This window comes from Podarcis tiliguerta (assembly GCF_965153285.1).
Source record: "Podarcis tiliguerta genome assembly, chromosome: 9".
Taxonomy (NCBI): domain Eukaryota; kingdom Metazoa; phylum Chordata; class Lepidosauria; order Squamata; family Lacertidae; genus Podarcis; species Podarcis tiliguerta.
The window spans coordinates 11,333,519-11,350,464 of NC_139542.1; the positions used below are offsets into that span (position 1 = coordinate 11,333,519).

The 16,946-nt window shown below is 39.9% G+C and overlaps 1 protein-coding gene across 4 annotated transcripts in view; it reads left to right on the forward strand.

Moving 5' to 3' along the window:
• BMP2K (BMP2 inducible kinase) overlaps positions 1-16,690 on the forward strand; it is a 45,617-nt gene extending 28,927 nt beyond the window's left edge. The window contains exons 13-16 of one of the 4 annotated variants that reach the window (XM_083398255.1): positions 1,664-1,845; positions 2,080-2,237; positions 6,547-6,660; positions 10,553-16,690. In XM_083398255.1, the coding sequence (XP_083254381.1) occupies positions 1,664-1,845; positions 2,080-2,237; positions 6,547-6,660; positions 10,553-11,979 (1,881 nt within the window). In that variant the 3' untranslated portion in view covers positions 11,980-16,690. Of the gene's footprint in view, positions 1-1,663; positions 1,846-2,079; positions 2,238-6,546; positions 6,661-8,744 lie in introns of all 4 variants that reach the window. The other 3 variants (XM_083398256.1, XM_083398257.1, XM_083398258.1) reach the window with 3 other exon arrangements.
• Positions 16,691-16,946: the final 256 nt, after the last annotated feature.

The following is a 16,946-nucleotide window of genomic DNA, read 5'->3' on the forward strand; positions in this document are numbered from 1 at the left end:
TGTATTAAAAATACATGGAATTTTTCATAAGGCACACCATTGCCATCTAGTGTCACATTGAATATTGCACTTAAAATGTTTTATTTGCAGCTGTATAGCTGAGTCCATGTTCTCCGTTCATCTCTTCAGTCTAAGCCAGGTGATTTCAGCTATCTAGCAAGTCTTCAGCCACTAATCCACTCTACCTACCCTTTGGGTTCTCTTTCTTTCCCAGTCTTCTTCCTCTGCTGTCTTCTTCTGGCTGATTCCACAAACACCAGTCACCAGCAACTACAGCTAGCCGGCTTCTTTTAACTGCTGGCCAGCCTCTAGCCATATATACCTTCTAGTCCAGCCCCAGCCAATCACACTGTTGTAACTGAAAATTCTGAATATGCACCCACCCACCCATCAAAATTTTATACTACCTATCCTTCCTTTGCACGCTGAGAGTTCTAACCCACAGCTGTAAATTAAGGCTTCAGCCAACAGGCAAACGTAGCTGTCACCGGATAAGATCATCTTTGCACCTCAAATACATTACAGTATAAATGTCTGAACACATTACACAATACTTGTTAAAACATAATTCAAAGTAACATTGGTGCTTACTGCAGCATAGCAATGAAGGGTGTATAGTACAGATAACATATTTATTGTTACTGGAGGATCTTCTGTGTTACATTTTATTTTTCCTGTGTTTTTTTGCTTATGAAACAACAGACATCTATCAACAAAATGCATGCCTTATGAAATGTTTTAACTATGGAAGCAAGAGTTTCATTTCAGGAAAAATGAATAAATCAAAGATTTTGAAAATCTTGAGTAAAACACTCACATAGTTATTTGAGTCCATTTCCTTGCTTAAGACGGTACCTTGGAAATAATACCATTAATTTTAGTGCTTCCAAAATGGACTTGATAGCTATAGTATATAGTTACTTAAGTGAGGAACAAATTCCTCTTGTGTTGAATACTGGGATATAAGTATTCTTGCCCATATTCACAAACAAACAAAACTATTTTGGCCATGTTGCCTCAATCCCACGATGAATTGAAATATTTTACTGTTCTTACACCATGTGAAAGTAAAGTCATATTTCATGTTTAGCATAATATAAAATCAATTGGATGTCAAATGCTTAGTTACTTATGTCACACTTGTCAACTGATCTCACTCTTCCAAGTAATTCATTTTAATTTAATTGAGGGACCTAAGGAGCAACGCTTTGTTTCCTTGGAGAGGTGCTCTAGGCTGTTGTGGAGCTACCTCTTCAGTCATAGGAGTCTGTGATTGAGGTCCACCTTGATGGTCTGAGGCCCTCCCTGAGGATGAGGTAGGCAGTAATGGAAGTGCTCTGAGGGGGTTTGCCAAAGCTCCCATCTCAGGAGGGTCTCCATGTCAGCCACACTGCCCACACCACCTGCTCTGCCTGCTGCAATCCTGGTGTGGTTTAGAAAGTGGCATTCCTCCACCACAGACTCCCCACCTCTAACCTCAGTAGAATGGCTCTGTTGATGCCATTGTTTACTGTCAGTAATGGTAAGTACATCCGTGTTTTTGATTCAATTTAGCTTTGATAATGTAGTTAAAGGTTATGTTTCATCACACAGTGAAATTTAATTGTTTGTTGAAGGTACCATGTTTTTTGGAAGGTTCACATTTTCTCCCTCTTTCTTTGAGGTGCAGCAGTACCAACAAGCTCTCCTACATCAGCAAGCCCTTGTGAAGCAGTTGCAACCTCCGAAACATTCTCCTGAATTTCTTGCCTCTCCTCAGGAGTTCTCACCAGCCTTAATACCCCATTCTAAATCCTTTCCAACTCACGTTGGTGCAGCGTTGGACACACCTTATACTACAAACAGGCAAGCCCCCTCAGTTGATGTTTGTAATGAGTATAAATACGTGTTGTATGATAGCCCTCCCCAATCCGATTCTTAGAATGCTGCTCTGATTTCTGTGGGACACCTTAATCGTTCATTATAGAATAATCATTACAGAATAAAATACCCTTTCCACACAATTACAAAAGTGATTCATTTAATGTATTTTAAATTATATTATCACCACAAGTAATTTTCTCGAATCAATTTTTACAGGTCATCTGCTGCTGATGCTGAGTCTGTTTCCAGCTATCCAAAACAGAACGTCAGTAACCCTCCTGATATGTCTGGCTGGAACCCGTTCGGAGAAGACAATTTTTCCAAGCTAACAGAGGAGGAGCTGTTGGACAGGGAATTTGACCTTCTGAGATCAAGTAAGGGACGCTTGAAGGCTTATTTCGCTTCACAGTAAATAAGAGCTCTTTAGGTTCAACCGGCAGTGCCAAAGACTGTTCTGTTCCAGGGTCACACAGTCTTGTTGTAGAAAACATTCTGAGCGTTTGAGGACAGAATTAGGCCCGCTGTGTGTCTTGTCCTTCTGTCACAAAAATGTGTGCAATAGAAATTAATTGTTTAGCATTTGTATTAATACAAAGAATGTTAAGGTCATCTCTTGAATACTTACTTTTCTTGAGTGTGAAATTCAAAAACGGAAAATAATGGGATGTACAACAATGCAGAACACCAGTCAGCTGCTTGCATTGCTTCACTTCGCAATTGTTCCCTTGCACACTAGAACAGAAGATTTTTGTCAGTCTGGAATGCTTTTGAAAATGACTGAAAGAGGGGAAATGACCTAGTACATTATGTTAATGTTTTGTAATGTCTTTTGAGTGGCTTAATGTAAGGGCTGCTTTATTGTTTGGACACAATAGTTGAATAAACTCTCTTAAAAGTCAAAAAGCTAACGTGTTTACTTGCAATCACTTGCACCTCTGCTTGTTTTCTTCATACATAATTTTCACAGAAATGGGTTATGGAGAAGGTATAAGGTACAGGGCAGGATAGAGATTCTGAATTTTGCAGAAAACAAATCACTCCACACGTAAATGACACTTACTGTATATGAAATCGGTGATGCATTCTGGTGTCCTAAGTTTGAAAGTAACACTAGTTTGAAAGACTTGTAATTCAGTCATAAAGTCGTGGTTTATTCTGAGCACAAGCCTTGAGGATCCCTTGCAATTTATTAGGGAAGGGAATTATTTGGACTGGGGAGGGGGACAAGGTTTTATATTTTGATTTTGTTCTGTGAACTGCCCTGAGACCTCCAGGTATAGGGTGGTATATAAATTCAATAATAATAATAATAATAATAATAATAAATAAATAAAATTAAAATAAAATAAATAATAAGTCATTATGTAGCATGCAGTCAAAGAAATGTTGATTTTTCTGCTATGTTAGTATTTTCTGATGTTTTTTCACATAAAGGAAAGCATTAAAAAGTCAGAAGGGCATTTTCACATCATATTTGGAGCCAGAGGAAATGAAGTTTCCAGTCCTTAGTGCAACCATTCTGTGGGCAGTAGTTTTGAAAATCAGGCTTATTTTGGTAGGCATATTAAAAATATGATTGGGGATCTTTCACATTTGCATTGAAAGTCTGCGGATAAGCTGACTAGAGCTGATCCTTTCAATGTCTCAATAGTGAGTTTGAAGACTTGGCCATTCTCAACTGTCAGTTGCCTCACTTTGCCATATTGTGCTTGACATCCTGATTACGTTTTGACATCTGATGTTGCCATATACTTTATTTTTCGCCCTATAGGACGCACTTTTCCCCCTCCAAAAATGAAGGGGAAATCTGGGTGCGTCCTATACAACTCTGAAGCAGAGCGCCCCTCGTGCCGGGCAGACATCCGCAGGGTGGGGAGCCCTGCAGGAGTTCCCCACAGGGCTCCCCATGCTGCGGATAGCAGCCTGCTGCCCGGGGGGCAGGGTGCGCTGAAGCAGAGCGCCCCACACGCCGGGCAGACATCGGCCAGCCCCACAAGCTCGGGGGACAGTAGGGAGGCGCAGCGCCACCATCCCACTGTTCCTCGACCTGGTTCGGTTTCCCCGACCTGGTTTTGGGGGGGAAATAAAGGGGGGGGGGAAACTTCCTTTATTTCCCTCCAAAAAAACTAGGTGCGTCCTATGGGACGGAGCCTCCTATGGGACGAAAAATACGTTATTCTTTCCGTAACTAAAATATACTAAAGAAGAAAGTATAGAAGACTTGACAGCCCTCAGCTTTGCAAGAATGTTCTTTATTTAGCTGAACCATTACTGGATCAAAAAAGAAGTGGAAATCATATATTCACAATGTTTTCTACTGAATGCTGAGAATTTTTATCTTGTAGAACTGGAAGGCTGTGTGAGTGAGAGGCTTTCTAGTGTCCTTTGGAGTTGTTAGGTGAAACAACATTTACACTGTGGGAGAAAACTGCAACAAAAGTGTAGTACTGATTTGTATGTATCAGATAAAATGTCACAAGTTTCCTTGTTTCTGATGAACTACCGTTATATATGGAATTGTAGTTCCCCCACTCAATTAATAGAAGATTCTCTCTAATTATTGTTTATGCCGTAATAACTTTTATATGCTTCACTGTTAGTAGTTGTTTTGGGTCCCGGTCAATAAACAGAATGTTATTTAAAATGGAGCTACTAGAACTACTTCAGCATTTTTGCTGCACCGTATGTACTCAATAATGCAGTCTAAATGAGCCAAATAACGTGTGGAAGTGAGACAAATAAGGATCAGTGTTGGCAAATTGGAAAAAAACCCTCCAGTTTCTGTTTTGCCCCCTAGTTTTAGTGATCTGAGAGCAAGAAGGATACATTTTAATTGTGGTTTGACTAGTGTACACAATTATTTAACACTAGAACAAATACTGTTCCTCATAGTGTGAAGAAGTCACGCATAATAGCCTTGAAATGTACATTACTTAAATATTTCTTCATGAACTTTCTGTATTTAGTCTGTCCTCCCCCACCCCTTTTGGTGGTCACACTTGAATCAGGCCTAAGACAACGCACCCATCTTCTCCCGTGGCTTTTTTAGTGTTTGCCTAGAACATGAACCTTTATAAAAGCCTCAGTTGGCCAAATTACTTTTATATAATTAGCAACGCAGCATAATAAGCTGACTGAATGTTTCAATCAATCCTGTTTGTAAGTTGCGCTTGTGTATTCCAAGAATGATAATTAGTTATGCTCTTCAAAAAGCATTTTGATATGTATGTAGAAGAGAAACTGTCCTGTATCAAAAATTGGTTGGCTGCTGAGTTTCTTTCTCTTGTAAAAGAAAGAATACAAAACTTGAGGAAATTGAAGCACCTTTTTGCTTTGCCAGAACATGGCTTTGCTGTCCACATATTTAAATAATTGCTTAAGGAATATTTTTCATTCACTGTGTTTTTTTAAAAAGGTTGAACATACAACCTTACCTGTATTGTCCCTTACAATGTTACAATTCTAATTAAAAATATTTACATTTTGTTGTCTTTGTTCATCACTACATGACCCTGGCTCTGTGAATACTCAACATCTATATTTCATTCAGCAAATAGTAAAGAGTCCTAGACAATTGGGGCATGTACAAGGAAAAGTGCACTAGCTCTAAGGTTGCTTTTTCAATTTTTATACTGTTGTTTAATTATTTTAATGTGACAATTCTGATGCGAGTAGCTGACACTGTCTTTAATGACTAGTTGGCTTGAACTCAGATTTGCTTGCATAGGTGGCAGTTTCCCTTTCTGTCCCCCATTATGTATCCTTCTGAAAAGTAGCCTCTGTGGGTTTGGGAGATCCTTCAGAAGGACATGGGATGGGGCCTGGCAGACTGCAGTGTGCAGTTTGTCAAAATTGGGAAAAGGTGCTCAGAAGTGGCACGGGAGTGGGCCCTGGAGGTTGTGGTATAGGGGAGGGAAATGCCACTGTGTGAACTACTCTACTTCTGCAAGTCAGGTTTCAAGCCAATATGATCTGAATCAGAATTGGAAACTTCTTTAGAATGCTAAGACGCTTTTTTCGAATTGCTAATTACGGATTTTTTTCAGAGGGATATTTGAAAAATACATGGGCTGGAATCTAAACACTGACTTGGGCATGCTCAAACACTTGCACGTTTCTCATAGTTTATGTTGAACAGCAGACTAGAACTAAGAGAAGAGCTGCAGCAACAAAAAGGCAAATCCTCCGATTCAAGATAAAGTACAGAATTGTAACCTCACAGACTTTTGAGCAATTTTGATGGTTCTTCTTTTCTTTGCTAAATGTCTGTTGGTTCTCTGTGGGCGGCTCCATATTTGTGTGATGGAAACCTTGCTGGAAGTGGTGGTGCCACTTGCTATTTCACCTCACTAGCTGGGTTGCAGGAAGTTGATGAGTCAGTCATTGTTTTTAGAAGACCTGGTTTTTTAAAAATAGTGTGGCCTACCGTGAGTCTTTAGATCAGGGCTACCCATATTACAATTTTAGGAATTTATGGACAAGCCCCACTGAAACTATTGAAACATGGGACGTGTATAATTCCCCTTCTATTTCTGTGGGGCTTTCAATAAGAGTCTTGGGATGTTGTGCCCATGAATTTTTTTCAAGAGCTGGTAATAAGATACATCTGTTTATTTTCAGCTGGCGTAAAAACTGCCATTTTTATTTTACTTTTTTGTTCTGTTTTCGTTTTTATCCTTGCAGATAGGCTCGTGGAGAGGAGAACTTCCTCAGATAAGAATGTGGAGCCACATTCTGTTCCACAGAACCATCCTCCAGAAGATCCCTTTGGTTCTGTACCTTTCATTTCTCACCCAGGCAAGTTACATAATGTAACATCACTGCTTTTCATTTAAATATCTCTTGATAGTGCATTAGGTTCGTTCTTGAAATCAATACTTGCTTGAGTATCTTTCCTATTCCTGCTGCTTATCTAACCCAGAACATGCCTGATAACTAACACCAGATACTGAATTTTAGAAGACTTTCCCCCGCTATTAAACTTACTGGAATGTTCATTGCAGTGTTAATCCTTACAGTATTTCTGTATTTTCATATTTCTACTGCATATTCACGATATTCAACAGCTGACCAACTGCACAAGCTCTGTGCTGGTCACCTGCCTTACATAATTCAGAAATGTGTTTTAAAGTGTCTCAGCATATTGGGAAGGTCCCATCAAGTGATACACATGCCGTTCACAGTTAGATGAAACTTGCTGGACTCTTGCCCTTATTTCTATACTTAATTGGAGTCCAGATATAAAGATTCATCAATGCCTACTGAACCCTAGGTGCAGAGACTCTCATGTATCCAAATAGATTTTTGGTTTTTTTAGGGAGCTGGCAAAATCACCCTTAGCTGTACCAGTCTTCCTATCTAGGACGAACCTTTCATTTTTGTGTTTTGCTAGAATTTAGTTGCATTCCATTTAAATTTAGTTTTATCTCTTAACTGGTTGAGCTTCATTGGGTGACACGCAACTGAAAAGAACTTAAGTGGTTTTAAGTCCATTGAGTATGTCTTGGATGTCACCCTTTTGATTTGTTTCTGTATCACAAAATCTCAATTAAAATCAAACCAACATAACAAACTCAAAGCAAAGTACATTAAGAAGTACCAGATGAGTCACCTGACACTGATGGGTCATCAATGCCTTGTTCCATTTTGTCCTGGTTCTTCCTGGATTCCCAAGCTGTTATACCACTATCCCATCAAACGCTAAAAACTTTCCTGAAGGGCTGTCTTCAGAAGTCTTCTAAAAGTCATATAGTTGTTTTATCTGTTTGACATCTGATGTGAGGGCTTTCCACAGGGCGGGTGCCATTACCAAGAAGGCCCTCTCCCTGGTTTCCAGTAACTTCACTTCTCGCAGTGGGGGAACTGCCAGAAGGCCCTCAGAGCTGGACCTCAGTGTCCAGGCTGAAGGATGGGAGTGGAAACAATCCTTCAGGTGTACAGGGCCGAAGCCATATAAGGCTTTAAAGGTCAGCACCAACACTTTGAATTGTACTTGGAAACCTACTGGGAGCCAGTGTAGATCCTTTAGGACTGGTGTTATATGGTCCCAGTCGCCGCTCAAAGGTAGCCCCACGTAGAATGCATTGCAGTAGTCCAAGCGGGAGATAATCAGAGCATGCACCACTCTGACGAGACAGTGCGCAGGCAGGCAAGTAGGGTTCCAGCTGGCATACTAGATGGAGGTGGTAGACAGTTGCCCTTGACACAGAATTAACCTATGCCTCCGTGGACAGCTGTGAGTCCAAAATGACCCCTAGGCTGTGCACCTGGTCCTTTGGGGGCACAATTACCCCATTCAGGACCAGGCAGTCCCCAACACCTACCTGCCCCCTGTCCCCCAGAAACAATACTTCTGTGTTGTCAGGATTCAACAAAAGACAATGATTGAGGCGTGCTTAGAGCCACCCTCTAGCCTCAGTTTGTAAAATTTAAATTACAATAATGGAATCAAGACAAGAAAATTCTCACTGTTTCAGATGACTATAAATTCAGTTTGTCTTTTGCTAGTTCCTTATTACTGAAAGAAACAATTTTCTCAGTTTCTACTTGATCAATTTCATCATCAGTGAATAGAATACAAGAGACTTCCATATTATAGACAAGTTTAAAGTCCAGCTGTGTATTTGATAAAGACATACAGAAACATACATAATTTCCAGGTTTCGTCTGTCCCTCAAAATAAAGAGCAGTAAGCAGCCCCTAAATCCGTCCGTGTTTGTCATCTGCCTCTCTGCCTGTTGCCAAAAAACAGTGCAGATTTAGTTGATGTGTCTCAGTAATCCTTGGTGCTGACATGTGGCAAATTGTTGTGAAATGATGATGGCAGTATGTTACCAATTCAGAGGGAGATTTAAAATGGTTATGCCTCTGCTTTCTCTCAGTCCCTGAAATGATGAACTAGCAGAAGGCATGTAATTACTCCAGTTGTTACAAGCCATTCATCCTCTTATAATCGGATGTCTAGAAAAAGAACATCAGAACAGAAATATTCCTTGAAGATTGGGATCTTATGATTAGATGTTCTACCTGCATTGAATTTGAAGGAAGAACAATAGCCTTATACAAGAGGCAAACCTGATTAGAAGAGATGTAATCTGCACAATACATTACAAGCAGATGTTATGCCACAAAGTTCTTCAGCTCTTCATAAATTTAGATTTGAAATGTTCGTTGCAGCAGTTTAGAGATTACTTCAAATCTTTTTCTACATGTTGATCTTAAAGCGCCTTATTACAACATTATCATGGCAGTAATTTAAAAGTGAACTTGAGATTTTCCTCCTCTTGAGCATTTGCCCAAATGTAACAATGTTAAATGAAATATGGATTTGTTTGGTCTGAGGAGCGGAATTGATTTTGAAATAGGTTAGTGCCTCTTGTGTGTGGAAACATTTTAAAAATAGCTTTCTGTGAGAGAAGTAGTGCCGAATTACTTACTACGACTCTTACTTGGGCCTAGGATAATTTTGAATGTGGTGCTCCTATAAAGTTAAATTAGAAATCAGTGTTCATAGAATCATAGAATTGTAGAATTGGAATGGACCTTGAGGGTAATATAGTCTAACCCCTGCAATGCAGGAAACCTTTGCCCAACATGAGCCTGGAATCCACAACCCTGAGATTGAGAGTCTCATGCTCTACTGACTGAGCTATCCCAGCTTCAAAGAAAATAAGATGGGCCTTTTAAGGTATGCAGAAGAATAGAAGCACCTACAAAGCCCAAATGAGCTCTCGGTTCAGATCTCATATCGACAAAGAACTTACTGCATCTTTAAAATTGTCTGCCCTAAGGGAGGAAGAAATAGTTTTCTGTTTTCCACATGTGAATAAAAGAAGGCTTGTGCTGATAGCCATTTGAAAATTGGTATTCCAACAAGAAGGTTGTGTTATACTCATGTGGAAAGATTAAGCTTTTTAATCTTACAAAATTACATCCATGTAAACAAGTACAGTATCCACGCAAATGTTGAAAATGGCGGGATTTAGATGGCATGGACATCTACATTTCTGTTATTACAGCTATTCCTTTGGGAAATCTACATCAAGAGATGAAATCTACATTTTAATTTGACTTAGAAGAACCTGACACTGGGAGTAAACCTGAAATAGCCTGAAGATCTAATCACCTGATGTTTCTACTCATTCCTATTTTTTCTTAAAATGCATGTGCAGATTTATTTTGAATTATTTTTATGAGACTGTAGAGAGGGAAGGTTCTTGAATATTGAGATCAGAGTGCAGGTTCCCCCCCCCCAAAAAAAAATATTCCTCGGGTACTAAACAGTTAAGAATGGAGTGCCCATGCTCTGCCAGTATAGAATAGGTTCCCAGGGGCATTAGGTTTCCCACTATTGGAGGGATAATAACTAGCTATCATCTCATGGACTGTTGCCTTGATTCAGCAAAGCAGGTATTTACTTAGGTATTTTTTGCATGTCCTAGGGTGGTTGAAATGGGATCCCCTTCACTTTACATAATACATATGCAAATCCCACAATGCAGCAAATGCTGTACAATGAAAAATAAAATTTTCTCATTTGCCTTCATTTATTGTGAAGTCTAGCACCACTATCAAAAAAGAAAATGTAGTCCATCTCAATGTGTAGTAGCAGTGTTAAACGTATACAGTATGTTTATCCGGAGTGTGGGAAATTAAGAAGAAATTGAAGTTCTCTTGCATATTCTTTCAGGTTCCCCAGGAAATGAAATTAATAACTCAGGCAGCAGTCTAGAGAACAAGGTAGGGAGCCCAACCAAAAATGAGAGGTCAAGCCAGGCTATTGGGGACCATGAAAATGTAAAGAAGGTGAGAGAAGGAAACACGAAAAAAGGAAATGATGAATCAGAGAGTGACTTTGAATCAGATCCTCCATCTCCCAAGAGCAGTGAGGAAGAGGAGCAAGAGGATGAAGTCTTGCAGGGTGAGCATGGAGATTTCATTGATGACAACGATACCGAACCAGAGAACTTTGGCCAGCATCCTCTTCTAATGGATTCTGATGAAGATGCAGAAGATGATGATAAACCAAGTTCTGACTCTGATTCTTATCATGCTAGGCCTGTGGATGAGATGCCTTGCAGTAGATACAGAGAAGGGACTGGCAGTGTTGAAAACAGGGAGCCTAATGTAACATTTCCTGTGTTGACCGAATTGCCAAATACAGTAACCAAGGTGAGCCCCAAACAAGAATTTGATGTTTTTGGAGCAGTTCCGTTCCTTGCTCTTCATTCTCAAGAGCCCAAGCAAAATGATAGCAAAGGTTTCTCTCCCCAGGCTACGCTCCCTGGCTTAGACCAAGATCAGGATGATTTTGATGTCTTCACCAAAGCCCCGTTCAGCAGAAAAATATCTCAGCAAGATGACTTGATTTCAGGTTCTGAAAACCAACCTTCTCCCATATCGCCCAAAAGTGTGGATGCTTTTGGCTGTATCCCATTCCCTCACTCCATCCCAAAGAATGACGAGAGTAAAGAGGACCTGTTTGGGCTTATCCCGTTCGAGGAGATAGCAGGGAGCCAACAGCAGCAAAAAGTGAAGCAGCAACGCAATCTGCAGAAACTCTCCTCTCGCCAGAGACGCATGAAGCAGGAAGTATCAAAGAACAATGGGAAGCGCCACCATGGTACGCCAACTAGCACCAAGAAGACCTTGAAGCCCAGTTACCGCACACCAGAAAGAGCCCGCAGGCACAAAAAAGCTGGCCGTCGGGACTCCCAGAGTAGTAATGAGTTCTTGACAATCTCTGATTCCAAGGAAAATATAAGTATTGCCCTTTCAGATAGCAAGGACAGAGTCAACCCTCTGCAAGCAGATGACGGTCTTCTGGATCCCTTTGGAGCCAAGCCTTTCCACCCTACGGAACTGGTGCTTCTTCCACAGCATCAAGGTTTGGGTGATCATTGTGGAGACTATAACGCAGTAGTTCCTGGTAGACCTAGACAGAGTTCACTACTTGGTACCATTCATTCTGGCGATGGGATAAAATTAACAGATGATTTTGGGGCAGTTCCTTTCACGGAATTTGTTGTGCAGACTGTGACATCTCAACAAAGCCAGCAGCAACAGACAGTAGAGTTGGATCCTTTTGGGGCTGCTCCATTTCCTTCCAAACAATAGATTGAACCAGGAGCACTGTTGCATTATTTAAGGATTTTCTGTACCACCATAAACTATCTGGTTCAACTGAGGAGAAACTTTTTTTCATAGTACAATTGATTCATTTCTCAGTAGAGAACCTCATATTTTAAAATCTGCTATCTTAAGCATACAATATTGAGATGGAGAAGAGGTAAAAGAATTTCACTAAGACCTTCTGATCTCTTTTCAAAATCTCCTATCTGTTGTTGCAGCTACTGCCTATTACTTTATCAACAAACAGCCATGGTGTGCTTTTTACCATGTACTCTTCACCAAAGAAGGTCGTTACAAGAAAGATCTGATTCAAGGTGTGTTATAACTGGCCTGAGGGGAATGAGAAAATGCCTAAATATGTAAGAAGCTGGATTGATCTGGGACTGCTTCACTTGCTTGTTGTGGGATCCCTCCTAAAACATCTCTGAACTTCTGAGGTTTCCGACTTGACATTAGATTCCTAAACATCACAAAAAACCCAAACCTTTGTAGCTGTGGTTCCCAGAACTCTGCTTCCTGCCCCCCAGTAAGTGCCATTAATGTAAAACAGGGATAGTTCTAACTCTTAAGATCTCAAGAACTTAGTGGAATACAATATTAGATAAAGTTGGGAATCAAGGAGGAAAATAAAAATACATAGCTGGATTCTGCAACACTTCGAAGATTATATAGTTCCAGCTTGGTTTACCTGCATATACAGCATTCGACAAGACAGAGAAGACAAAAGCCAGAAATTTGGTGGCAAGTTCTAACCTGTACAGCTCTATTATAAAGTAGGATTTTCACCTAATGTATTTTTCTAGGGTTTTGTACTCCGTGGTATACCCTAGAAATGTCTTTTGAATCACTCTCACTTAACTCGTCCCATTTAATATTTTTGAGTGCATTCTGTCTCACAATATTGTACTTATCTTGAGAGTTCATACAAAATACACGTAACTCTAAAGAAACTTTTAACTTGAATTTAGGCAGTTTCCAGCACTGGAGGTATAAAACTGAAGCCTTTAAAAAAAGTGATGCTGATTTGAGTCTGCTACCAGTAAACTGCATAGTAAACCACCAATGCCTTACAGCCAGGACCATTGTCCTGTCATACTTTTACCTCTGAGCCATTTGGTGCCCTTGAGACACAGTTTAAAAACATGTAGAACTTAGAAGGTGAGTATTTGATGCATTTCTGAACTTCCCACGTGGACAAAGGTGTTCATAATGTCCTTGGCTGTCTGTGGCCCATTCTTGACTAGCTGCGGGAGCTCTGGCTTGAATATGTTACACATTTCAGTTCCTTGGGCTACAATCTAGCCCAGCTTGGCTTTCTTTTAAACATGTAGGTGTGAAAACACTGCAGTAACCAGCTGCTCCTAAATCATACAGAAGTGAGTGGTCAGGATCCATGGAACACTGCAATGTAGTTCCAGTGCCTATGCAGAAGCAGCTGATCCCTTGCTCCCATGAAATATAGCAAACTATTTCTGAAACTGAAATGTTTCATATGTATTGGGTCAACTGTATAAAAGGGGTCAAAAAACTACTTCATGCATACAAGCCTGAAATGTTTCTGGATCCTGGGCTTTGCATAGCCATTCACACTGTAAATCTGACTTTACGCAAAAGGTGCAAGAACTGGGCTCTTCAGGTATTGTTTACCTGACTTGAATATGAACTTGTGGGAGTAAGAAATCTAAAAGAGTTACTGCCCTGGGTGAATGACTTTCCGTAAATGCTTTCCCAGCAGTGGACTCTGGCTCTCCAGCTGCTGTGCAGAAGCAAAATATCAAAAGAAACTTCTTTTGTGTGTAACATGATGCTAATACAGGATAAATTTGACAGAGGCAGAACAAGATGCTTTAAAAAATGAGAACTTTAAGAAAATTTGATGGGGTTTTTGGGCGATCAAAATATGATTGGACGCTCTCTCCAGATGTATGTTTCTAGTCCTGCAATGTTTCACTCTTTTGTCATATCAAGCACAAATCCCAGGTCAGTTAGATGTCTTGTCATTCTAAATATTTCTGTAAAGCACATACGGCAAAAAAAATGGCTAACTGTGCACATACCTCAGAATGCCTGCTCTTTTATTCTTGTGCCAAAGCCTCTTTGAGCTAAATCCAGGTTTTGTAACAAGGGTTTATTAAAACTGTAACCGGACAGCTCTATTGAAGTGCTGCTTCAACTGTGACAAGATTTCCTACCCATAAAGAGATCAGCTGTGTGGTCCCAGCAAATGAGCACACAAATAGACGCAGAGAGCAAACATGTATATGTCCCTCGTGATTGTTTCTTCTATGGAAAGGTTTTCTGTCGATCAAACGTACAATGTTTGAAGCAGGTTGGAGTTGCAGAGTTAATCCAGAGCTGTCCACAACTAGCTGATTCCAATTGTGCGCTTGTAAGGTCTTAAGTGCTTTCAGGTGGCACAAAATAGGCACAGCAGCTCTGATAGTCAAGTTAACAGTCCCATTAAAAGTAGTTGGCTTGTCCTGTTGATTTTGACAAAAAAAATCTGGCTCAGGAACAGTATCTAGTGTCTGATCTTAACCTGGCATCCGGTTGGTAGCCAGCTTTTATATTCCAAGCTGTCTGAAAAATCCTTCCTTTCCACAAGACTCCATGTGCTGTGAAATACGAACACTAGATTTAGAACAACCTGGTCATTTAATTATTTGTAGTAACCTAAAACCATTGCCTGTGTTTGTCAGAGGGGGTTTTCCATATATCTGTACTACATGCCTAGTTATTGGCAGATAATTCCATTCTGAACATTTTGTTATTGAGATATGGAATGCCTTTGACCCAAGATGAAAGTAAATCTTATCCTGCAATAATTCAAAGGCAGTGGGAAACGTAGAAGCAACACATTTGCATTGTTCTAACAATTTCCCTACTATTTATCCTAAGAGTTTGTTGGTATAGAAAATATACACATTTTTCTCAGTCATCACCTCAGGTCCTGAGACACACTTTTCAGCAGTCTCTTGGAAGACACCTGCACTGCTCAGTTCATGCTGTTAGCTTGGCAGTGTAGAGTTAATAATGGATGCAACTCTGCAGGACTGGGCCATAGGCAAAACGTCTGTAGCATAACCCTTTAAGGCCAAAATAAACGTGTGGCCATTGAGATTGTTGCCAATATTCTTTGCTTTCTCATAGGGCCTTGCTTCACGTATTACTGATTGCATATGACTTTATTTTCATAGGTTTTTGTAAATAAGAACTTTTGTTGATTTTCCTTTGTGGTTGCCGGGGTATACCGGCAGACCCCACAGAATTAATTTCTCCCTATGTTTGTTTGTTGCTAAAGAGCTGCAGAAAGCAGGTTTAATAATTTCCTTCAGTTCTGGACTTCATTGAAAGAAGTGATTGGTAGTTTGGGAGAAATATTTTTGCTTGCATTGTGTACGTGTACATATATTTGAAATCCAGCCTACCATGGTCTTTCCTAGAACCACAGGAAGATTGTGAAGTATTAGTTCATATCAGTGGCCGCCAGATGGAGGATTTTTCACTACTCCAATGGTTTGACCTTTCCAATTAGCATATAGCAGACAGCTGGGTGCATCTTCTAAAATCAGCTGCAGAATTAGTTCATCTTGAAGCAGTGTTGCGTGTTACTTCTGACATGATGGTCACCCTAAGGTGCTTTTATTGTACAGATTAATATAGCAGACATGCTCCTAAAGGTTTAAAAGCAACAGGATCTGGTTCAATGTTAGCCATCACTGGTAAAATCAGCTCATGGTTACTATACCATCACCCAAATTTGTGTGATTCAGTTCTTTGAAGGTACAGTTGTTGATCTTGGTGAAAGAAACTGAATCCATACCCCTATCCAAATATCAGTGAGGGTGGGTGCTTACTACTTCCACAATTATTCTGTAGAAAAGGAGGCCTATATCTTACAGCTTGATCCTGCATCTCTTGAACTAGGTTACATGTGTCTGGTAATTTTAGAGGGACAGGAGCAATGCCCAAGCTTCGGGAGGAGGGCTGCCCTAAAGTCTGTCCTTTTCACCCAGAAATAACTACTGTGAGATTGAATGGCTGTAGCTACTACTGTGAGAATTGCAACTAGAGTCTATCTGAAGATTTTTTTTTATATGATAGGGCGTATTTTTATAGAGAGAAACATATATAAAACATACATGCACACATCACATCTCTTGGGAGTTTGTGATCTAAAACAACATTGCAGTCACAATCATTGTCGTGGCGTTGGAAAAATAAGTATAGCCAAAAGCTGCTAAGAGTAACAAGGAAATGCAAAGGACTGGCTGCCCAGTTATTTTTCTAAAGCACTTCATTGAAAAGAAATAAATAAAAGTAATAGTGTCTATAGCCAAGTTTTGTTTCTGTGACTAAGAACATCACTCAAGAATAAAACAATGCTATATTTTAATTGCTGGCAAACAGCTTTAAGTGCACTTTTCAAATGACACTTCCATTTATTGTCAAGACTCAAAATTTCTAAAGCTTTTTTTGTTGTGTGTGTACCACTAAAACAGAACTTTTGTGTGAAATTAATGTAGCTGAGAACTGTCAGTTGTTACTAAATAAATATACCAGATGCCATGATTCTGTAAACCTGTGTAATTTTTACAACAGAGCCGGGGTGTTCTAGATCTTGCCATGCAAAATGCTAATTGAGTTTCCTGTGTATGTTGCCGCATATGAAAAAAAACAAAAACTTATTGCATTACTTACGCCTCCTGTTGTTTCTTTTGCTGCAGTAAATGCCAGTAATTAGCTCGTTTTGTGAACTTATTTAATGACAATCAACAAACCTATGAAGAAGTTGCCCTAACTTCAGCATCTTGTTTTGATACTTGTTCCAAGGACTTGGGCTACCATATCCTAAGCAACACCGGACATCGGTTTGGCTTTATATCACATCAAGTTTTGTCGTACCATCCGACAGAACTTTGCGAGATTTAGTGTTTTGTGACAGCTCTGAG